At 59.0% G+C, this 26,069-nt stretch overlaps 1 protein-coding gene across 1 annotated transcript in view; it reads left to right on the forward strand.

Moving 5' to 3' along the window:
• The window catches only part of GAK (cyclin G associated kinase), a 62,190-nt gene that overhangs the window by 10,811 nt on the left and 25,310 nt on the right, over positions 1-26,069 (forward strand). The window contains exons 6-18 of the mRNA XM_045289477.1: positions 1-29; positions 558-672; positions 2,235-2,377; positions 9,840-9,965; positions 11,275-11,364; positions 12,596-12,731; positions 13,025-13,137; positions 15,273-15,384; positions 19,773-19,896; positions 22,413-22,462; positions 23,163-23,311; positions 23,906-24,028; positions 24,565-24,698. The exon at positions 1-29 is cut by the window's left edge and continues 1 nt beyond it. Coding sequence (XP_045145412.1) covers positions 1-29; positions 558-672; positions 2,235-2,377; positions 9,840-9,965; positions 11,275-11,364; positions 12,596-12,731; positions 13,025-13,137; positions 15,273-15,384; positions 19,773-19,896; positions 22,413-22,462; positions 23,163-23,311; positions 23,906-24,028; positions 24,565-24,698 — 1,444 coding nt within the window. The remainder of the gene's footprint in view (positions 30-557; positions 673-2,234; positions 2,378-9,839; positions 9,966-11,274; positions 11,365-12,595; positions 12,732-13,024; positions 13,138-15,272; positions 15,385-19,772; positions 19,897-22,412; positions 22,463-23,162; positions 23,312-23,905; positions 24,029-24,564; positions 24,699-26,069) is intronic.

Below are 26,069 nucleotides of genomic sequence, written 5' to 3' on the forward strand. Positions count from 1 at the left end.
GAGCCATCATCCAGGAGGTCTGCTTCATGGTATCCTGCCATCCTGCTGGGCCCGCACAGCGCAGGCCTCTCCCTCCCTGCCCCTTACGACTCTGGGGGGGGCACCCAGGGAGGCCCATGGGAAGGTCCTGGCCCAGCCTCTGTCTCTCCCTCCCCTGAGCCCTTTTCCTTCGTCTCAGTGCGCCCCTCCTCTTCTCCAAACATGGTCTCTCTGGTTCTGGCGGCCCATGAGGGTGGGGTCATAGTGCCCCGGCAGCACAGCTAGTGGCCAGTCAGTGCTGCTATCCACGAGCTTTTAGCAGGCGTGGCCTCTGAGTCCCCTGCAGGCTCCAGGCTTCCTTGGGTCCTGGCCAGAGTTGAGCTGTCTGCATACAACCTTGGCCCTGTCCTTGCACCGCTGCCCCACTCCTGCTGCCCCTCTGCGGGTCCCTCACTCCCCGCTCACTGAACGTGGTCGGTAGCCTCTGTGCTGGCGGAGCCATAGGGTGTGGAATTAGTTTTAAGCTCGGGCATGTTACTGCACAGAGGCGTGGCTTTCCTTTAACCAGATGTCTGCAGAAGAAGCTGTCGGGCCACCCCAACATCGTGCAGTTTTGTTCTGCGGCGTCCATCGGGAAGGAGGAGTCGGACACGGGCCAGGCTGAGTTCCTGCTGCTGACAGAGCTCTGCAAAGGTGCGTCCCTGCTGCCCGTGGTGGGAAGCACCCCAGGGCTCCTCGCAGGAAAGTCCTGGAGGCCAGCCCAGGAAACCCTCACGGCTCAGCCCTGCGCTGTCACAGGCCTGTGGTGCGTCGGTCAGCTTGGCGGCTGTGGGTCTGCGTTTGGTTGTGGTTTCTCTCTAGTGGCGTCTCAGTGCTGCAAGAGCCAGGGTGGCTGAGGTTCAGTCAGAAGGCAGCGCTGTCAGTGCGCTGAGAGCACCCCCACCCCGGGAGAGAACCGCAGAGTGGGCCGAGGGGGTCGTTGGTGGTGCTGAGCAGGTGGAGGATTGGGGAGCTTGCCCCCTCATTGACGGCATGTCCTCCGTGAGACCTCAGTCCCCCCGCCCCTCTGCAGAGGAGGTGATTCCTCCTTTGTCATTCATCCACCAGCCTGCCCTCGGGGTCATCTGCGCACGGATGCGACACACAAGTGAGCACAGTGGACAGAGGCTGCCCTCTGGAGCTTACTGTCCAACTCTTCCCAGATGACCAACAGGTCACCGAAGCTTGGAGCAGGGAGGGCTCCGAGTCAGGGAACCACACACTGAGGCCAGAATCAGTGTGTGTGGGTTGGGGGCTACTTGGGGGTGCGGTGTAGGTAGTGCAGGCAGAAGGGGGCCTCCTAGGAGGGACGGTGTGAGCCATGGTCTGCAGTCGGGTCCACCATGGCAGAGACTTGGTGGTCTCCGCTGAGGTGGAGGAGGCGCTGTTGGTTGGACAAACAGCCGTTGGGGCTGAGAGCTACTGGCCTCGGAGCCCTGGAGGAGTCCTGTGCCCACCAAGCTTGGGTCTGCCCCTGCTCTGGGCAGCCTGCCCTGAGGAAGAGGAGGTGGCCCTCGGATGCTCCGCGTCTGCCCTGGGGTTGAGCCCCGCCCTCAGTCTGGGCTGCCCTTCTTGCCTACACGTCACATGCTCAGTGACAAGCTGTATCTGCTGATACTGAATGTTCCCGGCGAGCAGCCCGTTATTTATGAGGACTGAGTGAAATGTGTATTTCTAGTAGTTTTTCTGTGTCGTTCCTGTGGTCCACCGGGCTCAGCCCCAGGGGATTTTGTCAGTGGCCATGGGACATTTCTCTGGGATGGTCGCAAGTGTCTGTAGTTCCCAACTCTGCAGTGAGGTAGCCCAGTCCTGGCTGGGTCCCCACCTGCCTCCCCATCCGCTTTGCCAGGGCTCCCCTCATGCAGGGCAGACCTCTCTGCTGGCGGTGTCCTTGGGGCACAACTGATAAGATCCCTTCTGCAACAGTCCAGGGGAGAATAGGTCTGTGGTGCTGCTGTAGGGCAGGGCTCCGGTGGGGCAGAGGAACTGTGGGGCCGGGCACCGGTGGCCAGTGGCACAGCTGTGGGCACCGAGCCTCCGTGGGGTCCGTGCAGCTGTGAGGGCCGGGAACCAGTGGGCGGCAGGCTCCCACCCAGACAGCGCAAAGCAGAATGGCGTGTGGGCCAGTGTGTGTGTGGGTGGGCAGAGCGAGCTTTCTCACTGACTGGGGCCGTGGAGGTCTAGCATGGTGATGTGCATTCACTTATCTCTTTTAGGACAGCTGGTGGATTTTGTAAAGAAAATTGAGGCTAGAGGGCCTCTGTCGTGTGATACAGTTCTGAAGATCTTTTACCAGACGTGCAGAGCGGTGCAGCACATGCACAAGCAAAAGCCACCCATCACACACAGAGACCTCAAGGTACCGCCCCGCACTGTGCGGGCCCTGCAGTGTGGACCACAGCACGTTGGCAGAGAAGTCTGGGGAACCGGGTTACCTGGGAAATGGGGAAGGTGGGGTCCAGGAGCATCGGAAGAGCAGAACTGGATTTTTCAGAGACCTCCCCTTTGAAGCTCTGGAGGCAGCCCTGTTTGTTCTCATGCCTCTTGGCTAATGCTCACGGGAGTCCGGCCTCTCTCTTGAGGGCCTGCAAACCCTCTCCTTGCCATGGACCCTCCAGGCCTCGACCCTGTGCAGTGGCTGCCTCCACCCACTCCACGCCCCCTTCCTCCATGCTACTAAGCCCAACGTCCTTCTGTAGGGACTGGTCCTCCTTGGGAGCGTCCAGCGTACGTGAATAGGCTCCACGCCCGCGAGTCAGAGGCACATGCTGCCTGCGTCCTCCGGGGCAGTGGCGCGCACGTGCTCTCTGGCAGTGTTTGCCCCCACTCCGCAGCTCTGTCCAAAGGAGGGGGTTCTTTGCCCTTCCAGACTCATTTCCAGCTCACCCCCCCCACCCCCCGCCAGTTGGAAACGCCTTAGTCCTCACAGCGACATCCTTGCTCTGCAGTACTTCAAAGGGGTCTTGTACGGCAGGTTGGCCCAGTGCAATCTGTCATTTGGTTCCCTGACGGCTCATTCCGTGGGCATTGGCTGTGGATCCCAGGAAGAGGAGCTCTTTGGACCACGGTGAACGTTGGTCAGTTTCTCATCGGTGGTTGTCTTGACAGGGTGTGAGCCCTGTTGAAGGTTACAGATTGTCTTTCCGTCAGGAAAGTCTTCAGGCTCTCGGTCTGCTTTTGGGACACAAAGCTGTGTCTTCTGCATGCCCAGCTTGCTGACGCCGAGTTCTTCAGAGAGTCCAGCTGGGCAGCTTCTTTGCTCGACACACAGATTGACTCGAAGTGGTGAGAGGATACCACCTTGACGCACGCCATTCCAGATGTTAAACCATACCATATCCCATTGTTCTGTTGATGTGACTATGCACAGCTTCCACATGGGCCCAGTGGAATGGTCCGGAATTCCCTTTCTTGGCAGTGTTATACATAGTTTCTTGTGATCCACCTAGTCAAATGCCTTTTCTTAGTCATTAGCACGAGCCAGCCTCCTAGTGCTCTCTGCTTTCAGTCAGGGGCTCCTTCGGACATCACAGTGATGTCACCGGGCCCACAGCCTCTGTTGAATCTGGCTTGCTTTTCTGGCAATTGCTTTTCAACGTACTGTAGCGACTACTCTCCTCTTTAACTTGTGCAGAGCGAACAGCTCCTAGTGACTCTCATAGGAGACTGGGCGTGTGCTGGTTATGCTTTGGGCTGCTAACCACGAGGAGGAGGAGGAGGCTTTCTATGCCCGTAAACCCACGGGGAAGCTGTGCCCTGCCCTATCCTGCAGGGTCCCTGTGAGCCCGCATTTCCTCCATGGCAGGGAGCTTAGTGTCTTCTGTCAGTTTGTCATACTGCGGTGGCTGACGTGTTCCCATGAGGCGGGAAGCCTTGCCATCGATGGAGGTTTCAAATACCAGCAAGGTCACCGTAAAGCCCCCATGAGGGCTCTTTGTTTTTCTGCTTCCCATTTCTCTGCTTGCCCCATAACGATGGCTGCACAGAAACTCAGCCGAGATTCCCCATGAGAGGAGGGGGTGGTTGAGGAAGGTGATGAGTGAGGAAGGTTCAGGCAAAGGTCGTCATTCACCAGCCCACGTTGCACCGTTGCAGGTCTGCTTGATAACTACTCGGGGACACACCACTCCGCTGTCAGCCTCCACCCGAAGGCATTCACCTCAAGCTCCGTGAGTCAGGAAACCTAGCTCCCTGAATTAAGTGCCCAGGGGCACCCCACTCCAGTAAGCCTGCCCCTCCTGGGTCAGCAAGTCCAGCTTCCCCAACTAATTGCCCAGAGGCACCCCCACTCCGCAAGCCAGCCTCCTGCACAACAGCGCTCCACTTCAGTCGCGCCGTGAGTTGGGAGCCCCTCACGCTGTCCCTGGGCTGGCACCTGGTGCTGCTGCTGCTCCTCGCAGCTCATCGTCATCCAGGACGCCGCCGCGTGCAGGATTGCTCCATCCTGGCTCTTGCTGGGGACGAGCCGGCCTTTGCTGCTCAGGGAGCTCATTCTGCGCACAGCAGGCTGCTGCTCCCGGGCATCCTATTGGCAATGACTCACAAGTGAATCCTGTCGGGATCTTCCCCCACCTTCCCAGACCCAGACAGGGTAAGGTCGTTTGGTGGAAGTTAGAGACTTTTGTCTGGAAGAGCCACATGACATTATTCCCTGCCCTTGCAGTCACCCATGGTCTTAGTGGAGCTTCCCGACTGAGCGCAGACTAAGAAGTGTCCACTTCTGAGGAATTAGCCATGAAAACATCACGAATAGCAGCGTGGAATATCGTCCCATGTACTCGTGGACAGATCCAGTGCCAGAAGAGGCGTGCCTCAGCAGGCCGAGGGGCTCTACCAGGACGGAGGAAACATCCCCCCTCAAGGCGGGGCCCACCAGGACGCAGTGGAGGGAGGAAGACCTTCATTTGCTGATCGGAAACGACTCAAAACAAGAAGATACAGCTGCAGGTGTCTACTAGTCATGGCAACTTAGAATGTACGGAGTGTGAGTTTAGGAAGGTTAGAAGTCATCAAAAATGAAACAAACTAGTATCAGACAGATGGGCTGATATCGGACTTATGGACTGACCTGGGATGTTTTCTCAATATGCAATTGCTCTTTGATATAAAGCTTTCTCTTGCACACTCAAACACACACAAAAACTCAAAATGAAACAGACCACCCACTCAGTTTCAAAATGAAACAGACTACACCACTAATGTAGGCATTAGTGAGCTGAAACGGACTGGTATTGACTATTTTGAATTTGACAGTCATGCAGTTGACTGTGCTGGCATGCTGAGTTCAAGAGGAAAGGCATTGCGTTTGTCATCAAAGAGAGCATTTCAACATCTATCTTGTTCAATATTGCCTGTGATAGAATCATCTCTAAAAACTTCAAGTATCGTATATACTCGTGTGTAAGCTGAGTTTTTCAGCACATTTTTAATGCAGTTTGTGGTGAAATTAGGTGCCTCGGCTGATAATTCGGGTCGGCTTATACTTGAGTATATATGGTAAGCCCCATTACTACAACTTTTATTCAAATGTATGCACCACCAACTAAAGCGAATGATGAAGAACTTGGTGAATGCTACCAACTTCTTCAGTCAGAATTTGGTCATTCGATCTACATGCAGTGATAATTGTCGCCAGTTGGAGTGCAAAAGCTTGAAACAAAGAAAACAATAGTTGGTGAATTTGACCTTGATAACAGAAATAAAGATAGAGAGTACATGGTAGAATTTGGTAAAACCAACCGCTCTTCATTGCAAATATCAATTCTCAACAACGTAAACACTGCCTGTACATCGACAGGAATCAAACTGACTACATTGGTGAGGAAAAACGATGGAGAAGCCGTGTCAACAACCAACATGAGACCAGGGCCTAGCTGGAGAACACCAGTTTCTCATTTGCATGTTTAGGGTGACGCTGAAGGAAATTTAAACAAGTCCACAGCACCCAAAATAGGACCTGAGTCTATCCCACCTGTATTTTGAGAGCATTTCAAGTTCTGTTCCGCATTTCCCTTCGCTCCTTGCAGGACCGTCTAATGGGTGTGCCGTGGTAGCGGCACCATCTCCTGGCGTCGGGGGTGGGGACTGATGGCTTCCATTGTCTTCGCTCTTCCCTCCAGACGGGGGACAGACAGCCCGACCCACAGTGACACCTTTCACGGCTGTTCCCAAGCTGTTGGGCCCTGTCTTCTCCCTGCAGCACTGTGCGGGCCATGCCTGTGGTGGGGTGTCGTGCCAGTTGACTTTGGTGTTCTCCCAGGACCAGGTCCGCACCCTGCAGGCCAGCGACTCATTTCCTCAAAGGGTTTCCATCACTTTGCCCCTGCTACGCTCCACCTGCTTCATGGCGACAGACTTTTGGTTTCTTCCCACCGGGCTACATTCTGCTTTGTTTGCCGTGTATGACGTTTGTAAGTGCGGTCTGCGCTGTGTGGCCTGAGCTCAAGTAGTCTCCCGGCTGGGAAGGCACCCCCCTCTCTTGAGGGTTCTGCTGCTGAGCCACCGGCCTTGTGGCAGGCCGTGGTGTTCTGGGAACAGCCTTGTGTGGGCTGCATCCTCCTGTGCCTGGAGACGACCGGGGATCAAAGGACTTGGGTGTCCTTGGAGTTGCTATTAGCTCGTCACTGACACATGGCTTTCAGGTTGTTGTGATCTGCTGCGTTTTTGTTGGCTGATTCTGGGGGTGGATCTGCAGGCCTCTCTTCCTGGTCTTAGTCCTGAAGCTCTCCTGAAACCTGGTGAACATCACAGCAAGATGCACACCCCAAGTCTGCATCCCAGATAGCAAGTGGCAGGGCTCGAGGTAGATGTTTGTGGCCTTGAGGGCCAGGCCATCTCTGTCACAGCTCTTCAACTCTTTGCTGTTGTAGTGCCGAAGGAGCCACAAGGGGTGTGTCCCACCAAACCATTACTAAGGGATGGGAAAGATGTGCACGTGTGTTTCACTGGCTGCCAAGGCATTCGGCTGTGTGGACCATTAGAAACTGTGGATAGCCTTGGGAAGAATGGAACTCCTTGACATCACTGTGCTCATTCAGAACTTGTCCGTGGATCGAGAGGCAGCTGTGCAAACAGAGCAAGGGCACACTGCACGGTTTAAAGTCAGGACAGGTGTGCAGCAGGGTTGTATCCTCCCGCCACACTTGTTCAGTCTGTGTGCTGAGAGCGTGGCACCTGCGGTGTGCAGAGGACACAAGCTGTCTTGCTGAAGAGAGGAGGACTTGAAGCACTGGCTGATGAAGACCAAGGATGGCAGCCTTTGGTATGGATTGCACCTCGATGTAAGGAAGACCCAAATCTTCACAGTTGGACCAACAGGTAACATGATAAATGGAGAAAAAGTTGAAGTTGTCAAGGATTTTGTCATACTTGGATCCATTGTGTTAGTCTTGGTAGATTAGAGAAACAAATTCATAAGCATGCATATGTATATAGGAAAGAGTTTTATATACAAGAATAATTGAATATTGAGAAAACCTCCCAGCCCAGTCCAGATCAAGTCCATAAGTCTGATATTAGCCCATATGTCTGATACCAATCTATAAAGTCCTCCTCAGACTCACGCAACACATGCAATGATGCTGAAAACAGGAAGATCACAGGCCAGTGGGTGGGAAGCCTTGTGGATCTAGTGGCGGTGTAAGCATCATAGTGCTGGCAGGGGGTCTCCATTCGACTCATCCAGCTCCCAGGGCTCTGGCAGCATCAGGGTAGCTTCATGCGGCGGCTTGTCAGAAATGTCTCACAGGGAGTGAGCGAGTGTCCCTCCAGCGAGTTATTTATCTTCTTAGCGCCTCCAGATGAGGTCATCAAGCTGCGACCTGATTGGCAGGTAAACTCCACCCTTTCACTCCTAAGTCTCAAATTGACAACAGATTATGAAACGACCACACCTATAATCAGTGCTCATGGAAGCAGCAGTCGAGTTCAGAAGACATTGCAGTAGGTCAGTCTGCTGCACCAGACCTCTTTAGAGTGCTGAAGAGTTAAGGCTGGTATTGCCATGGTGTTCTCCATTGCATCACATGCATGTGAAAGTTGGACATTGAGTCAGGGAGGCTGTCGAAGAACAGAGGCATTTGAACGGTGGTGCTGGAGAAGAATATTGAAAGCACCCAGGACTGCTAAAAGGACAAACCGATCTGTACTGGGAGAAGTAAGGCTGCCCCTCCTATGTCCTCCTTCAGCGCCTGGTGTCTCCTGACTTGTCCAAAGTAGACGAGATGAAGTGTCACCATCCTGGGCCTCTACAGAGCACTCTCGCTGTATTTGTTTCAAGACAGGTTTGTCTGTTCTTTTGTCAGTCTGGTGCTTTCCGTATTCTTCGCCCGCACCGCAGTTCAAATGCTAGCTGCTTCTTCAGTCCTCCGTATTCAGTGGCCAGCTTTCCTATACATGCCACGACTTGGGCCAGGCTCCCTTTAGTCCCCAAAGGAACACCCTGGATTGTCAACACTCTCAAGGGGTCATGTGCAGCACATGTACCCAAGTGCAATGTGTTGTGTGACCTTCGACAGCTGCTGCCATGAGCATCAGCTGTGGATCCAAGCAAGATGAAATCCTTGACACTTCAGTCTGATCTCTTATTTTTCAAGATGTTACCTCCTGGCCCAGTTGTGAGGATTGGGTCTTCTTTGCATTGGCTTGTAATCCCATCACACTGAATTCTTAGTTGTGGCTGTAAAAAAGCGGGAGGTGACCAGATGGGCTCTTGAGTCATAGGTCACTGACCCCAATCAAGTTGGTTGGGACAGTCTGACAACTGGACAGGATTGTGCCTGCCACTTTGGGAAGGCAGTAGAGTTTCCTGCTTGTTTCAGCTATTAAAATGGATCGCAGTCTCCTAGCTTTCCAGCCATGCGTCTCTTGCTAGCTTACGCCCCGAGTTCTGTTTTAGGGTACAAAGGAGACCCCATTGCAAATAAAATTTGAGGAGTTCATTTATTAAGTCTTAAAAGAGACAGAGACTCCGACGCATCCGGATGGAGGAGGCCATTGGCACCATGTCAGAATGGCATCGGGGGTGCGTGGCGAGACCACGCTTTCCAAAGGGCCCGGGAGGGCAAAGGGAGCTGTCACGACGCCTGATTGAGGGCAGTCAGAGCAAGACCTGTAAGGCATGGCTGACGCCTGTGCTGCTCCCAGTGTAGTGATCTGCATCGGGGACACACCCAGGCAAGCCCTTAAGGGACAAACCACCCCTCCTGGGATTGGAGAGGAGACTGCGTTCCCCAGGCTGGCTGGAGGGGGGCAGGTAATTTACTTTCCCAAGCACTCTGCCTGAGGGGGGCACCCTCATCTGAGTCCTTGCTTAGTGGATGGAAAGAATTGCCTGGAGGCATCGTCTAAGTGCAGACTGCAAATGGATGGGGGCTATCAGACCAGGGTGTTCGGGATTTAAGCCCTGATGTGGTTGGTTCTTGGTCTGTTGGATGTGTTGATAAATAGCCGGTCTGTTTTCTTCAGTACGTTTTCTGACTGCTTTTGTACATCTCCCAGTACTAACCGAGGTGACCTATGCTTGTTTGAATCTCCCTATATTTTTTCAGAGTGGACCACTTTCAAGTGCAACTTGCTTTTGAATCAAAATATGAGACTCTGCCTTTTCTCCCTCCTTCTTTTGCCTATACGAAGACCTCTTTGCCAACCTAGTGTGAACCCCCTGCCCTCCCAGTCCTAAGCCTGCAGAGGAGGCTAAGCACAGGGGAGGCACCTGCCTGTCATCTGATCCTGGTCCCATCGAGACAGGCTCTGGTTTGTGTGTCAGCGTGTTGCCATCCCGAGTCCCGCCCGCCCATCCTATCTCTCCGTGCATCTCACAGGTTGAAAATTTGCTGGTCAGTGACCAGGGGACCATCAAGCTGTGTGACTTTGGCAGCGCCACGACCTTGTCGCACTACCCTGACTACAGCTGGAGCGCTCAGAAGCGGGCAACGGTGGAGGAGGAGGTGAGGACAGGCAGCAGCGGTGACACAGTTGCGCTAACCCTCTCGGGTCCACCAGTGCACACAGGCCAGTGCCCAGGGCACCCTCTCTTAGTGCGTCGCCTCCTCCAGCTGCAGCCTGGGTGCTGGTGACAGTCAGGCAGACACTTCCAAGGAGACCCATCCCCCACCTCCCCGGGTTCAATAAGAACATTTCACTTTGTCTTCCTCCGACTCACTCCCAAGCTGCGTCCCAGTGCCTCAGGGCTCTTGTCTAGAATTTCTTGCCGACATCCTCAAAGGGATTCCGGATTCCAATGTAGAGTTTCTGTAAATTGTCCAACAAGTCAAAAGAGTGCAGCAAATGCACTGTCTGACCTGCACGGCTGCTCAGAGGCCCTGCCCATCCATCCCCTGCCCCAGTCTGTGGCTGCTTTGTGGGGTACGGCTCCCCTTGCTGGGGCGTGCATCTGTGAGCACCGTCCCTCCTTTGTCCAGCCCTAGGCCGTGCTCCCTCAGCAAACCCTAGCTAGGGTTCTTAGGGGTCCTGGCACCTGCCGGACCTTGCTATGTGCACAAGAGCCTTCCAGCCACCCACTGTCAGACCTGGGGTGCATTGAAAGCGGTCTCTTGGCCGGGAGGCTCTGGGCTGGCTCTGCCCCATGGTTGTAGATCCCTCTTTGTCCCCAAGCAGTGCCCACAGACACCCTCCTCCAAGCAGGCCTCAGGGAAGCAGCAGTCAAAGACATCAGGCACATCTGGAGCTGTGCTCACACACTCATTCGACTGCTGCCTGGCGTGGCAGTGTGACCCCAGTTGGGTAGAGAAAGACCGGTGAAAGGCTTGCATAGATGTAGGTGACTGCCAGGAACACTAGTGCGGCACCAGCCTTGCTGTGAGCACAGCTGGCTCGGTGACTGTGCCCTGTGTGCCAGAGGCCGGTGCTCCAAACCCAGGTCACTGGTCCGTCTGGATGGATTTACACTGCCCAGGCTGGCTGCTTAACCAACAGCCCCTCCCCACCCAACAGCCGAGACTGTGCAGTCAGGGCCACGTTGGTCAGCGATGGACATTGTCTGCGCAGTGAGAGGCCTGCGGAGACCTGGTAACTCTCCCCAGTCTGGGCAGGGGCTTTCGTCTGATGTGACAGGGCGCAGTGCTACGAGTTGGGGCCTGAGCGGCCTCACACCTCTCTGGACTGTGCCCCATGGAAACGTCCCTTCACGGGTGTCCTGCCGGGTGATGGGGGCTTGTCTGGCCCCTTGTCCAGTCTGGGCAAGCATGGTCACAGGCCGTGGGGGGTCTCCCTCTGAATTGCCTGTTTCCCTCTCAGATCACACGGAACACGACCCCCATGTACCGGACGCCCGAGATGGTGGACTTGTACTCCAACTTCCCCATCTGCGAGAAGCAGGACATCTGGGTACGTGTGTGTGCCTGCGTCCATCCACGCCCTGAGCTGATGTGCCTGCCGTCGGGCCCTGTACAGCTGGGGTGGTGCCTCCACCCACCCTGCGGGGGGTGCCCTTGGAGTGGATAGGCATGCTCGAGACCACGCAATATCTGTGCCCTCCCCGGTCTGGGCAAAGCCACTAGACGTGGGGGTGTGGGCAGCACATGCTGAGCCTGGGAAACACTCTGGGCCTGCTCCCCTGGCTCTTTCCCGCCACTCGCCCAGCCAAGTCCTGACCTGAGCACCAAGCTACCTGCACATGGGCGATGGTGGCACTACTCTCCGTCTGGGTTTACAAGTGGAGACAGCCTGTGGCTGTGTGGTGTTGGGGGAAGACACCCCACTTTTGAGACCGTTTACAAGTGCAGAGCCCCCAGACCACCCTCCGCTTGGCCACAGCCCTCGGATTTGGAAGTCGGGTTGAGAAGAGTGAGAGGGTGCTGGTAAAAATCAGTCAGCCTTGGGGAGCGATGAACTGGTCAGGGCAGGGGACCGAGCCCAGGAGGGCCCAAGGCAGGCTGGCCCCTCCCTGTGGAGTGCTCGCTGGCAGCAGTGGTGACCTCGTGCACAGAGTATTGCCCACCTGGGAAGCTCACAGAGGCTCTGGAGGCAGCATTTATTCAGGTTGGTCGTGTGCACGTGGCTGGCCTTTGATCTTAAGCCTGCCTGCCTGCGCTGACACAGCAGGTCACAGGCATGGCTGGGATGACCCACGGCCCCCAGGAAAACAGCCCCTCTTGGCACACTGGGGCCGAGACTGGCTCCCAGGAGCCCTGGCCAAAGCCCAAGGGCTCTGAGCTTTGCTGGGTTTTGTTCTTTGGGGGTTTGGGCAGTTCCCTGGTGCCATGGAGAGATCAGCCACTGTGTGTGTCACAGCTCGGCGGCGTCCTTGTACACGTGTGATCGTGTCTCATGTCTCTGGCAGCAGTAGTAATAGATCAATCCAGAGGAGACCGGTGAGCGCCTCCCAAGGCTTTGCTCTGACCGGGCTGGACAGGCGTGTGCTCAGCAGGAGGCCAAGCACAGCAGGGTACCAGTTCGAAGCCCTGGTTTGACATTAGTGAGAGCGCTCAGGCACTGACAAGGCGGAGCAGGCTTTTGGCCTGAAGGATGTCAGGATGGAGCCACTGCAGCCGTGCTCACCCCTGTGTCCTGGTCCCCACAGCCCCGGGCACTCACCGCCTGTCCTCATCCCCAACAGGCCCTGGGCTGCATCTTGTACCTACTCTGCTTCCGGCAGCATCCTTTTGAGGATGGAGCAAAGCTTCGCATCGTCAATGGGAAATTCTCCATCCCCCCCAGCGACACCCGCTACACAGTCTTCCACGACCTCATCCGTAAGTTTCCTAGGGGAGGACAGGCCCACTGTTGTGCAGTGCAGCAGTGGGAGGTGGGGGGTCGGAGGAGGGTCTCTCTCCTTCCTGAGCATCCTGCCTGTGGCTTTTTTGGGGATCCCCTTGCTGGACTGGCCCCTGCTGTGCTGACAGGTTCTGAAGTGGGGGTGATCTTGGCTCCTTCTGTGTTGTGCTTCACCACTTCGTCCCCTCACGCGTGGCCCCGGCTGCCTGTGGCCTGTGAGAGTGGGTGACTGTTTCCCCCGGTGAACACAACCGCTGCACCTCCGTTCCAGGCTCCATGCTGAGGGTTGACCCTGAGGAGCGGCTGTCCATCACCGAAGTGGTCAACCAGCTCCAAGAAATTGCTGCTGCCAGAAACATGAACCCAAAGTCACCTATCACAGAGGTAGTAGGGGCTGGGCCCGCCCAGGGCCGCAGCACGCGGTTGGACGACGAGGTCCCAGCTGGGTGGTGTGGGCCTGACTGAACGTCTGGACAGGGCCGAGCGTGCTGGAGCGTTCTCCTGCCGCTCTGCGCTGCAACAGAGGGGCAGGCAGGCAGGGACCTGCCCTGATGCCGCCGGGGCCCAGGTCCAGAGAGCAGGGGTGTGTGACCCTGACTCCCTGGGAAGGAGCCCGGACAACAGAACGCAATGGGCAAAGTGAGGCAGCAATGTACCCCGCCCCGTGTGGGGTCGCAGGGGTGGAGGCATTCGTCAAAATGAGAAACTGATTCCCACAGTGGGCGTGCGGGGGTACCGTTCACACTGTTGGTGTGGGCCCCCTGGGGACATACCGGAGGAGGCGCCCAGACCTATCCATCAGACAGCCCCTGGGCCGTGCCGATGGACAGCGTGAGCCGTGGCAGGCACGGAGTCCTGCCTGTGGGCGTCTGTTTCGGGAGGAGTGAGGGCACAGAGGTGCTGTGTGAGGAAACGGGGGTCCGGGGGAAGAGAAGGTGGCTCAGCCGCCACCACCTGAGACCACTCGATGGCAGCCTCCCTGGGCGCCAGGCCCTGCGGGAGGAGTGCACAGTGACCCCCGTGGCAGGGGACACTCCTCACTTCCTGTGGATGAAGACAAGGCGGAATCTCCCAGACAAGTAAACCTCACTTCCCTGCTTCACGTGGGGACGTCTCACCTCTCTGCACAAGGAAGCCTCTCACCTCCGGTGGGACAATCTGACCCACTTTTTACTGGACAAGGAGACACATCTCTTCGTGGTTGACAAAGAGACCCTTCTCCTGTTTGACGTGGACCCTTTCCTCCCCTGTGACGTGGGGACGTCTCACCTCTGACAAGGAAACCCCAGCTGTCAGCAGGGAGCTCCTGCTCCACAGCATATCCACCCCACCCCAGCAGTCCCTGCGCCCTCCTGGCGCCTCCTGGGAGCCCTTCTTCGTGCGGTGCTCGGTGCTCGCTGTGCCCCTGGAGCCCGCTGAGCATCTTCTCTCTCTCGTTCCCGCCTGTGTCTCCCCCACCTTCTCACCCGCATCTCAACATGGTCAAACACGGAAGCCAACCACAAGCCACCAGCTTCTTACTCAGCATTCCACAAGTCAGGGCTTCGTCTTGCTGTTCTCTGCACAGCGACGCTATGAGTCCTCTTGTCCTTGCTCCGCCATTACTTGGCCAAGTTACGAGATTCTCTTCGGGTCACCCACACCTGGCTAGGCCCATGGCTCTCCTGGCGGCCTGCACCACTGCTCACTCAGCGATGCTGTCCTTTGGCCAGCCTTGTCTTCCTTAACCCCCTCACCCCTCTGGGAAGCTCTGGGGCCCAGTGCCCAGCCCTCTGCTGTGAGAACTTGCCACCGCTGCGTCTGCCCAGCCTCCTTCCACAGCCCTGGACTCCCACTGTGGACAGCCTCATGGGACTTGGGACAGAGCCGTTTCCTAGACCACTCGCCGGAATCTCCCGCCAGTCTTGTCCTCCCACCTTGGGAAGGGACAGCTCTGTTCCTTTTGGTGCCCCGCCCCTGCACCTGGGTCACCCTGGACTCCCTTCTCTCGGACTGTGGCTCACTGGCAGGATGCTCGCAGAGACCTGCACCGCAGCAGAGGTGGGGTTGCTGTGGAAGCTGAGACTGCCTTGGGTCTCTGCCCTGCATCCATCGGACTTCAGGACACAGCCCAAGGAGGGGCTCGGCCCTGCTGCGTCTTCCGGCGTCCCCACCACCCGGCGCTGCTCTGTCCATCCTTGGGCAGACGTGACCGCTCACATGCTGCAGGGGAGCCAGGCCCTGGCCGGGGCTCCTGGGGCTCTACCTGGGTGAAGGCACATGGGCATTGACGGTGTTGGGTGTCATCGGTGTGTCCCCAGATGCCGTCCCCCTGAGGGCACTCCTGGCGGTTCCCGGGGGCAAGTGCACCCAGTCTTGTCCCCGTCGGCCCTGGGTAGTGCTTTGCTGGTCTATGGGAAAGTGAGAGGTCACCTGGTGGGGAAGGACGGCGGTCGGTGGGAAGTGTCCCTGTCCCGCCCGCAGCTGGCGGGGAATGGGTCACGTGGAAGATTGATCCTGTGCATTTGGAATCGTTGCAGCTCCTGGAACAGAATGGAGGCTTCGGGAACAGTGCCCAGCCCCGAGGGCCGCCCCCACCAGGGGCTCTGGGTGCCCGGCCCTCAGGCACCATGAACAGCGGGTACAGTGGAGGTCAGTGCTGGCGGGGTCGCTCGGACCACCCTCCTCTTCCTCCTGACTGGCAGGACCCCTGGCTGCGCACAGATTGTCCCTCCCGGTACAGCTCCTGGGTGCTGGGGAGCAAGAGTCTTTCTCTGGGCTAACGCGGGCTTCCTGGGAGAGATAGACTGCCAGTCCAGGGTCCTCTTGTCCCGCTCTCCTATAGCTTAGTGATACCCCCACCCCACCCCTAAGGTCCTCAGAGCTGGTAGATTTGCCATTTACATTTTATCTCTAGGAAGAGAAGGCTGGGAATGAGCCTTGCTTGTGGGCTCCACTGTCCCCTGTGGGGACATGGAGGGTGGTGCTTACTCTCCTGGCCAGGCAAGCTCCCCAGGGCCCTAGTGCCCACGAGCTTCTGGGTGAGTGGTCTTGTAGATCACAACCTCTAGCCTTCCCCCACCCCACTGAAGAGGTCCAGCTAAGGCCCCACACTGTTAGCACGGACTGTCAGGCAGAGCTTCCCAGGCCTTGGAGCCCCTGCTCCCCCTGGCGGGGGCCAGAACACCATAGCGTGGCAGGGACGTGGACGCAGTGGCAGAGGAGCAGGTGGCCTTATGCTAGGAGGAGGCTGAGGTGGCTCGTTGGGGTGAGGGTTGGTGTGACGTCCAGCGCTAGGGGAGCAGAGGGAGAGGAGGGCGAGTGGACGGAAAAGCTTGTGGGCGCTGCCAGGACGTGGCCTCTCAGAGACATGAGGAAAGGTCTCTGGCCACTGGGTGAGGGACAGCACACTGGGCCAAGACAGGTGGGGAGCGCTCTGAGAAGAAATGCTGGTGGCTCTGACGGGGGGGCCGTGGGAAGCCTCACTTGCTGGCCTTCCTGGGCCAGGGAGTGAGATGGGAAGGTTTGATCATCCTGGGACCTTCCACTTCAGCCAGCATGTGATAGGCTCCGAGTACCTACCTGCTGGACCCGGGTTCCTGGTCCTGTGGCCCCCCTGAGGGGAGGCAGGTGGGCACCAGGGAGGCCCTGTGGGGCTGTGGGTTGCTGAGCAGCTTTGGGGGAGATGCAGCCCAGATGCCAGCACACGGCTGGGGGAAGCTGCAGCCTGCCTCTTGCCTGCTCATGGCCCAGCCTTGGGGAACCTCACCTGGGGTGGTGCAGGCCGGGCCGCAGTGGACCCGTGTACGTGCACCCAGACACTGCGATGTGTGCACATCCCCCTGCCAGCAGGTCTCCCTGGCCTTCCTCTCTGTGCCATTCATGTAAGTCGTAAATCATTCACACAGCGTTTCTCCCTTCCCGTGCTGTCGGCGCTTTGAACGGTCCGTGCTTTAAAGTGTGAAGTGCATGTGAACGACAGATAGGAAGGCGCACAGCAGCACAGCACTGCCGGGCCCGGTGCCGTCCTCACAGCTGTCCCTGAGCCTGTTGTCGCGGCCACAGTGTCATCCTGTCAGCCCATCTTGTCAAGGGCCTTCCCTCTACGGTATCGAGCATGAGGGCCTTCTCCAGGGACTGGGCTCCTGATACGTGCGATGAAGTCTTGCCGCCGTTGCCTCTATAAACTGCATCCCAGCACACCCACAAAACCCCAGCTACACCCAGCCGAGGGCCACTGAGTCACTCCGGCTCACAGTGCCCTGGACAGGCTTGATGGCGGTAAACAGTGACAGGAGCAGACAGCCCCGCCACTCTTCTTAGAAGCAGCTGGTAGGTTTGAACCACTGCCTTGCAGTTTAGCAACCCAGTGCTTACCAGGACTCCTCACAGACCACAGTAGAGCACAGACTTCCCTTCTGTGCCCTGGGACTCGCTGGACTGCTACGTGGGGTCCGGAGCGGACCAGAAGTGCCTTTGGGCTCTGCCTGTGGGTGTGGAAGCTGCTTCTCGGCTCCTCCCTCTCTCCCTCTCTCTGAGGAAATGGTCAGCGCTCCCTTTTGGGAGGAGGAAGACTTTCGAACTTGATGCAGAAGCCATGTGGCCAAGAAGTGTGGAGGCAAGTAGCTGGTACCTTGGAGAGATGGCCAGGGGGCTGAGGTGGAAGGTGGAAGGTGGCTGGAGCTGGTGACCACCTGAGGGGGCCTGCTGGCCTCCAGCCTGCGGCCTTGTGGCTGCTCTGCCCTGGACGGGTGAGCACTGGCTGCTCTTGCTGGCCTTCCTGGGCCAGGGAGTGAGATGGGAAGGTGGCCTGGCACGGTCCCAGCTGCTGGCAGACTCATGCCTCTTGTTGTTGTTGTTGTCGTCACTTGGATGAAGGTTTCCAATCGCGTTTCCAGTCCGCAAGTCACACCCTTCCACCTCATTGATCCTGGCCCACAAAGTCGAGTCCTGCACCCTCTTCCTCCCCCAGTTTCCTTCCTGTCTGTCCCTCCTCCTCTCTCCCGTAAACCTCCTCCCTTTGCCCTCGGGTCAGTGCTGCCCTGGGATCGCATGGGGGTGTTCCGGGGAGCCAGTCTCTCAAGGTATTGGCGTCCCCCGTCGATCTGTGTGCTGGACATTGAGCCCCGGGAAGGAGCGCGCTTCCTGACCTGAGGGTGAAGAGGCTGTAGGCCTGGGATCCTTCCCATCTCTGCCCCACCAATAAGCCCGGTCTCTCTTGTGATTTCCGGTTTTGTTTCCACATATCTCTCCCCTCTATCCAGGGCCTTCTACTTCTAATGTGACCCCTTCCAGGGCAGTTGGCCCTGGCAACCAGGCACCCTCTAGTTCATCTGGTCTCCGGGTCGTGGACGCTGACAGCCTGGTGGCCTGTTAGTCTGCTGGGCTCATTGTGCCATGCAGCTGCCCTCTGCATCGCTCTCTCTCCTCTAGCCAGAGAGAGGCCCGTTACGGCCCCTCGGATACCGCTCGCGAGCTTTGGAGAGCCGCTGCTCCGTACACAGCAGGATGTAGAACACAGGCCTGCGTTCGAAGGGAGCTGCACTTATCTGAGAGCCTGCGGCATCTGGCTTTGTTGTAAGGCAACAGCAGTGGGAGAGGAAGGAGAAGCTCCGGAACAAGCCGCTCCTGGGTGAAGAAGCCTCTTTACTCTGAGCTACCCAAGTATCTTTGGGCCGCCTCTGCTGGACACCGCCTTGAGCTACAGATTCAAGAGCCCAGGCCAGGGCACAGTCCCCTCCATGTCTGTCCACAGAGTGTGGGGGGTGTCCGGTGTTTGCTTTCACACTGACTTTGTGCCCCCCCACCCCATCAGGCCATCCCCTCAGGCTCCTGTGTTCTGGAAGGACTGCAGCATGTTGACCAGCATGCTGACTCTGTCCTTGGTGCCCTCTGGAGGTGCTCAGCTTGGCACTGCAGCCATGGTGGCTCAGTGCCAGACAGAGGGCACACAGTGGGGGCAAGGCACACTGCAGCCAGCCGGCCGGCCCTTACCTGGGCAGTTCTTGACCGCTTCCTTTCTCAGAAGGACTAAGGCAGTGGTCAGGACAGTGGCAGACTGGCTGGGCTTGAGGCTGGCTCTCGGGTGGGCGGGCTAGATGAGGCCAATGCTGCCCGCTATTTTCAAAGCTCTGTCTGCTCTCAGTGTATGGAGGCCCCAGGGCTCCGCCTACTCCTCCAGTCCCACGGTGACCCTGCCTCAGGGTCCAGCTCTGCCCCCGTCCACCCAGCTCTCTGCTCCCTGTGCTTGTGTCTGCCCCCCTCCCCTGGTGACTGACTCCCCCCGAGGGTCCACGTATCCATCCCCCGCCCCCTCGTAGCTCTGCCCACGACTCTGGCTGTCTCCTCTCCCTTGTCCTTGTAGACAGCTCTTTGAGGTGGCATGTGCTGCCCCCAGTCCTCTTTCAGCTCGGTGGCCTTCTGATGACATCTGACCACCTTCCTATGGCCCTTGAGCTTCAAGAGGTGCCTGTGGGACGCCCCCAGACATTCCCCCTGCTCCTACTTGCTGCTCCAACCCCTCTTCAGACTCCTGGGCTGCACAACCTCTGGTCTTCGTGCCACGTGCTTGCTCACTTGCTGGGTCACTTGGTGGTACTGTCACCACACAGCCTGGGCTGGGGCTCTCAAGGACCTTCCTGGAGTGGAGTAGAGGGCAGGCCCAGAATGGTGGCAGGGGTCGGGGGCAGGCAGGCACACTGAGAGTAGGCACAATGTGAGCTCGTGTGGGAGGGGTGCAGGGTCTCCTGAGCTGCTCTGGGCACACAAGAGTCAACAGGCATCTCCGGAGAACCGAGGACAGAGACTGAGGGAGGGAAGTCTGGGGCCTGGGACCACAGCAAGCACAGCTAGGGCACCTCCCTGTCGGGACGAGCCCTGGGAAGCAGGGTGCATGCCGTTGCCAACCATAGCCCCCATGGGGCCTTTCCTCTAGCCCCTCTGGGGGCCTCGCCTCTGAATACCCAGGTCACCTGAGCAGGGGGCACGGTTGCCTGGTGCTCCCAGTGTGTGCATGTTGACCCCGCCATTGTTGTCTGCAGGTCTGGCGCTTGCGGAGTACGACCAGACCTACAGCGGCTTCTTGGACATCCTCAGGGGAGGCACGGAGCGGTTGTTCACCAACATCAAGGACACTTCCTCCAAGGTCATCCAGTCTGTCGCCAGGTAAGAGTGCGCGCCGGCCCGCAGCCGTGTCGCACTGGGCGTGTTCTTCCTGTCAGAACGGTTCTGTGGGTGCAGCCTCGGCCCAGGCGCCCAGCAGACCAGAGCTTGGTGCTCAGGCACAAGGCCCTTAGCGTGCCCAAGTGCGGCTGGGCAGCCATTCTAGGCTGTGGCCACACCCAGGACCCTTCTCAGGGCCCCTGAGGTGCTTGGCCCAAAGCAGAGAAGCTCTGCCGCCATCAGAGCCACCCACCAGCCCCCAAGCTCTGGCGTCAGCGTCACCGCTTCCCCAAGAGGACGCCCTTCCCAGGCCCTTCTGCTCCGCCATCCCCTGGAGGATGCCTCGGGCTCCTGAGGGGCATCCCTTTCCAGTGCTGACACGGCCGTGTAACTGCCCAGCCCTGGCCCGCGGCCCGCCCCCCGCCCAGGCCCCTCGCAGACACTGAGCGCGGTCGCAGCCCCTAGTCGGGTGTCAGCTTCCTCACCGTCCCAGCTGTGAGGGCCTTCAAGGACTCTGGGCGAGTGCTGCCCCTCCAAGGACCGTTAGGTCCTCCAGCTCAGCTCTCAGCTTCCAGGAACGACGTGTTAGTGTCTGTGCGGCAGTGTGAGGGGGTGAGCAGACGCGGGTGTGATCTAGTAAGCGCGAGCATGTGCTGTGTGCGCACAGGAGCACTTGCTAGCGTGGCCGGTCTGAGCCGTGTGTCCCCACGTGGTCTGTGCCCTTGGAAGGGCTCACCTTCTTTCTGGAAGCCAAGGGCCCTCCTCCTGGGTCCAGTTCCCCCTCAGCAACTGGCGTGTGGTCCAGGTATAGTTCTCTCTGGTGTGGTAGGATCTTGCTGGATCTGGCTGGCTGGCTGGCCCTCTGCTCTGAGATATGCTGGCTGTAAGTGCCCTCGGGGACCTGGGGCCTCATTCACATTGTGTTTTCTTTTGTATGACGCCGCCCTTTGTGTCCGTGCCTGCTCACCTGCAGCACCAGGTAAATGCATGCGGCCCGAGTGGCGTGCTGTGTGCTTCCTGCTGGTCGGCTGGCCGGGCGGCTGCAGGCTGGGCCCTCAGTGCATGGCTGCAGGGGTGTGGAGTGGCGCTCGGTGTGGCCAAGAGCTCCTGCAGCCCCGCCCTGCCTTGGTGGCCCCGAGGAGGGAGCTGCAAATGGGTGTGCTGCGAAGGAAACTGGCCGTCAGGGGGACAGCCTCCTGCTCAGGACCTGTCTGTGGCAGTGTCACAGCTTGTCTGAGGGCAGTGACTCCTGTAGGGTCTCCACCGGAGGACACGTGGTCTCCTGTGACAGCGCCCCAGAGACCCCCTTGATGGAGGGTGGCTCTGGGTGGCCCAGCCCCCACCATCAGCGTCACCTGGGTTTCCTGCCGACTGGAGCCCTGGTGGCACCATGGCACCATGGCTAAGCGCTTCATGCTAACTGGAAGGTCGGCGGTTTGAACCTACCAGGCGTGCCTGAGGAGAGAGAGGCCCTCCTTGGACCCCACCAGCTGGCTGGGATCTGAATCAACCAGGCAAAGACCAAAAGAGCCGCCCCCCAAGTCACAGTGAGCCCTCAGGGGTCTTGCTCTGGGCCGTGTTGCTGGCCATGCCGGGGCTGACAGGAGACGGGGAGAGAAGGTGTGCAGCCGTGAGGGATGACAGGAGGGGCCCAGGGACATGCACCCCACAGAGGCTGCTCACAGGGAGAGAGGCATGGCAGGCGTCCATGGGATGCCCCAGGCACCCCCAGCAGAGGGCGGCAGCCCCCTCACAGCTCTTCCACCAGGGAGGCTCGTTAGTGGCTCAAACCCCCAGGCTCGTGGGTGCTGTGCGCAGAATTAGCCAACAAGCTTGCATCATTCTTGGGAGCGTGGCACCAGGCTGCTGTGAGCGAGGGTCTGCGAGGATGGCTGGAGCCTGCACTGTGGGTGGCTGAGCACCACTGTCGGGGCCAGGCCTGGCCCCAGGCGACTGCACTGACCACTTGGGCCCCTCCTGTCTCCCTGGTGAGACCGTAGCGTCCGAAGGACCCGCCATCCACGTGGACAGTCACAGGTACCTCACCATCTCCTGTCCCGTCTTGTCATACGAGTGCACGGCACGGTCTTGGACGAGGAGCTGGCAGGGGGCTAAGCCCACCCATCTTCCCAAGGGGTGGTGGCCAATTCTCAGGGAGCCTCACGGTCATGTGAAGGGTGCCAGAGATGTGCCTTCTGTGAGCCTGAGGGACCCGCGGTCAGGTGTTGACGCAGCCCCAGCTGGTGGCACGTCCTTGGGCCCATGTCCTGACTGAGGCCCCAGGGGTGGGGCGCAGTGTGTAGTCGTGACGCCTTCCTTTATGGGTCTCATTTACAGAGGTGCCGGGTCTGCACCTACATGCACATCCAGGGGTACACGCTGGCACATGCACACCCCACGTTTGCACACGTACACCCCACCCCTCAGGCTCAGTGAGGCAGCCTCCTGGCCTGGGGCTCTGTCCCTTCCTGAGACTGAGCAGATGAGCTCTGACCGCGAGTGCTCTCCTTGAATTGCAGCTACGCGAAGGGCGACTTGGACATCTCCTACATCACGTCCCGGATTGCCGGTATGTGTTTGTGTTCTGATGCTGCTTTGTCTGGGAATGCAGCGGCAGCGGCCGATTCCCAGTGGGACCTCGGACGGCTTTGGGGTGCAGCTGGGCGAGCCAGGGGCAGGGGATTCGCCTGTCCTATCGGGACCCTCAGGGGACCTGTCAGCATTGGCTTCTCATGGGGTCCTGAGTGTCTTGGGGATCCTGTGACAATGAGGCGGTCCCACAGCATCATCCTGCAGGGACCTGAGGGTGCTAGGGGTCCCTGGGCTCTGCAGTGGGGGGGTGGGGGGGTAGTGCTGCAGTGCCTGCTTCAAGCCTGGCAGTGGCCGTGGTAGCTGAGCTGGTGCATGGCTGGCTCCCCCAGGCACAAAGGGTGGAAGTGCGCAGGTGGCAGACACCTGTCTGGACACTGAGTGCCCTCTGCCCCTGCCTCAGTGCCCTGAGAGTGCCTTACGTGCGGGGCGCCTTTACCTGGGTTGTGGGCGGCCTGGGTGGGTGTGTTTTCTGCCCTGGTGGCTCCCCCGCCAGCTTGGCTGCTGTCCCAATTGGTCTCCAGCCCTGGGCAGCATCCACCTGGCTGAGGGGCAGGTGCCCGTGTGTACCCTGCGGCCGTACAGCAGCTGGTGGAGCTCCAGGTGCTGGGCTGAGCCTGCTAGTGGGCGGGGTGGGAGCAGTGCCGGCGGGCACTGGGGCTGACCCCCGCTCGTTGCAGCCATGTCCTTCCCGGCTGAGGGCGTGGAGTCTGCCATCAAGAACAACATTGAGGACGTGCGGCTCTTCCTGGACTCGAAGCATCCAGGGCACTACTCAGTCTACAACCTGTCCCCCAGGACCTACCGGGCCTCAAGGTTTCACGGCAGGGTCAGTGGACAGGCCAGGGAGGCCTGGAGGAGCCGGGGTCCCGGCCAGGTCTGGCTGTGCACAGGAGCTCCAGAGGGGAGGGGCTCGTGTGGGGCACAACTGGGACAGAGCAGAGGTCGCTGTGCACTCTGCACTAGCCGGTAGGGGTGTGGTTTCACACCAGAGGGGGAGCGTGCCTGTAGGAATCCCACCGGGACCGCCTAGGTTTAAGCTGCGCGCCAGGCGAGGGACCCCTCGGTCCTATAGGCGTAAGGACTAGCAAAGGGGTGACAGCCTGTCACCGAGGACATGCGTCCTCTGCTGGGGAGCTCCCAGGGTGACCGTGCTGGCTTCCCTGTTGAACAGCCAGCCCAGACAGAGCACGGCGAGGGCAGACACTGAGAGTCCTCTGTGAAGCGTGGTTACTGCAGCCGCCAAAGAGCCAAGGGATTGAGAAGCACATGGGAGAAAGAGGGAGCTGGCGAGCCCAGTGCCTGCAGGGGTGCCCGTAGGGGTGGAGGTAACAGTGGCGTGTCCCGTCACAGGAAACAAAGGACCCTAAAGTGTGGGGTCAGGGCAGGCAGGGGCTGGGCTGAGCCAACTCCTGCCCCACAGGTGACAGAGTGCGGCTGGGCCGCCAGGCGGGCACCCAACCTGCACACCCTCTTCAGCATCTGCAGGGACATGCACGCGTGGCTCAAGCAGGACCCCAGGAACGTGTGCGTGGTGCACTGCATGGTGAGTGGCTCGTTGGGGACTGGGTGCTTGTGACCCGGGGATATTCCAGGAGGGAAAGGCCACCCTGACAGAACGCAGAACACTCACGTTCTCGAGGGTAAGCAGAAAGACATACATGACCCTCTGACTCAGGTGGTGCTCAGGGGTGTGGACTAGCTGGCTGCTGGGTGGGGACGGCTCGGAGAGCAGGCCGGCGCCTGGTTCCTGTGGGGCCACGGAGGGCGGGGACTGTGAGTAGGAGCAGGGGGAGCAGAGCCAGAGAGCTGCTCACAGCTCACGCAGGGAAGGTGGAGGGTCCTGTGGACACGGCCCGGAGCGTAGGTGTGAGCTGGGGGCAGAGGCCAGTGGGCCTGCTTGGAGCTCATGCCTCTGCCGGAGTCTGAGCTATCGGCGCCTCCCTCGGTGTGCCCCACAGTAGAGAGGACCACGGGAGGCAGGCAGGGAGGGAGCCGGTGCCTGCGCCCGCGAGTCCTCCGTCCTGCCCGCAGTGTCGAGGCCTGGCCAGGCTGTGACGATGCCCATGTCCTTCCCCGCAGGACGGGAGGGCTGCGTCGGCCGTGGTGGTCTGCTCCTTCCTGTGCTTCTGCCGCCTCTTCACCACCGCCGAGGCCGCCGTCTACATGTTCAGCATGAAGCGCTGCCCGCCAGGCATCTGGCCGTCCCACAAGAGGTACCTGCCCGAGCTCCTCCAGGTGCTGTGTGCAGGCGCCCTCAAGGTGGTCCAGGAGACGTGGGGCAAACAGAGCTGACAGGCCTCAGGTGGAGGAGACTCACCCTCTAGATCCACCCCCACCCTCCACACACACAGGCCCCTCGAGGTGGTCTTGACAAGGGCTCTTGTTTGGGTGGGGTAGCCTGGAGGACCCCTGCGTCCATGGTGGCTGCCCATTCGTGGGGCACTGCTATTCATGGGGCCACAGGGAGTGTGGCCAGGAAGCCTGGTTTGAGCCCGACATGGTGCAGTATTCTCTTAAGGCCCCCAGGGTGGGCACCTTCATGCTATCCCCGCTCACACACAGGATGCTGTTGTGTGGTATGTGAGCAGGTTCGTGAACTGATGGGGAGTGCGGGCTCAGATGGTCTTCCAGCTGATGACCCCATCACCGTGGGGCATGTGCAAACCTCCTTCCTGCGACTCTGGGTCAACCCAAGTCAGCTCTCTCTACTCAGCAACAAAACTCAAGTGACCAGCCAGGACCAACTCCCCAGCCCCCACACTGGGGCCACTCCTTGATGGAGTGCTGTGGCTCCTCCCTCCGGCCCTCTCCTCCTGCCGTCCCATCCCCAGCAACGAAGTTAGCCATTCGGAGGCCCCAGGCTTCAGAATCGCTCCTCTCTGAAAGCCCTGCTCAGGTCACGGGGCAGGGACCAGATCTGCTGGTCGGAAAGCACGTGAGCTTGACTGGGGCAGGCCGGATGTCCCCCCACCTCCCACAGAGCCCACGGGGAAGCGAGGCCATGCGCTCAGCCAGGGAAGCAAGTAGTCAGGGGCTGACATGGCGGACAAACACGGGCCCTATGACTGTAGGCCCTATGGAGGAAAACGTGTCCTACGAGGAATTCTGGGCCGTGCGTCCAGCAACATGTTGATGACTGGGATCGTCCTCGAAGGACCCAGCGAGCCACGCTTAGAGGGCTCAGGTCATCCTGTATCTATGTTGAAGTGGGGTTAAGACCATTCCTCAACAGAAGACCCCACGTCTAGGTTGTTGTACTGGTGAGATTATGCAAAATGTTGTACCCACTGGTCTAGTCAACAGAGGAGGGGTGACCAAGTGCACAGATGCTGCTTCAGCCAGTGGGGTTCGCAGGGCCAGCCTGAGACTGGACGGCTGTGTAGAAGATTGACTTGTATTTCAGTCTCCCGGCAGGCACTGCTGGTATGGGAACTTTCTCTTTCTTTCATTTCCATTTACAATACCAAAACCTGTTGCCATCCAGTCAATTCCAACTCTTGGTGACCCATTTTAGACAGGTTGAACTGCCCCCCAGGATTTCCAAAATGGACACCTGGGTGGGAACAGACCACTGCATCTCCCCC

Source organism: Echinops telfairi, unplaced genomic scaffold (genome assembly GCF_000313985.2).
Source record: "Echinops telfairi isolate 266 unplaced genomic scaffold, ASM31398v2 ScPeMD7_28;HRSCAF=97, whole genome shotgun sequence".
Classification (NCBI taxonomy): domain Eukaryota; kingdom Metazoa; phylum Chordata; class Mammalia; order Afrosoricida; family Tenrecidae; genus Echinops; species Echinops telfairi.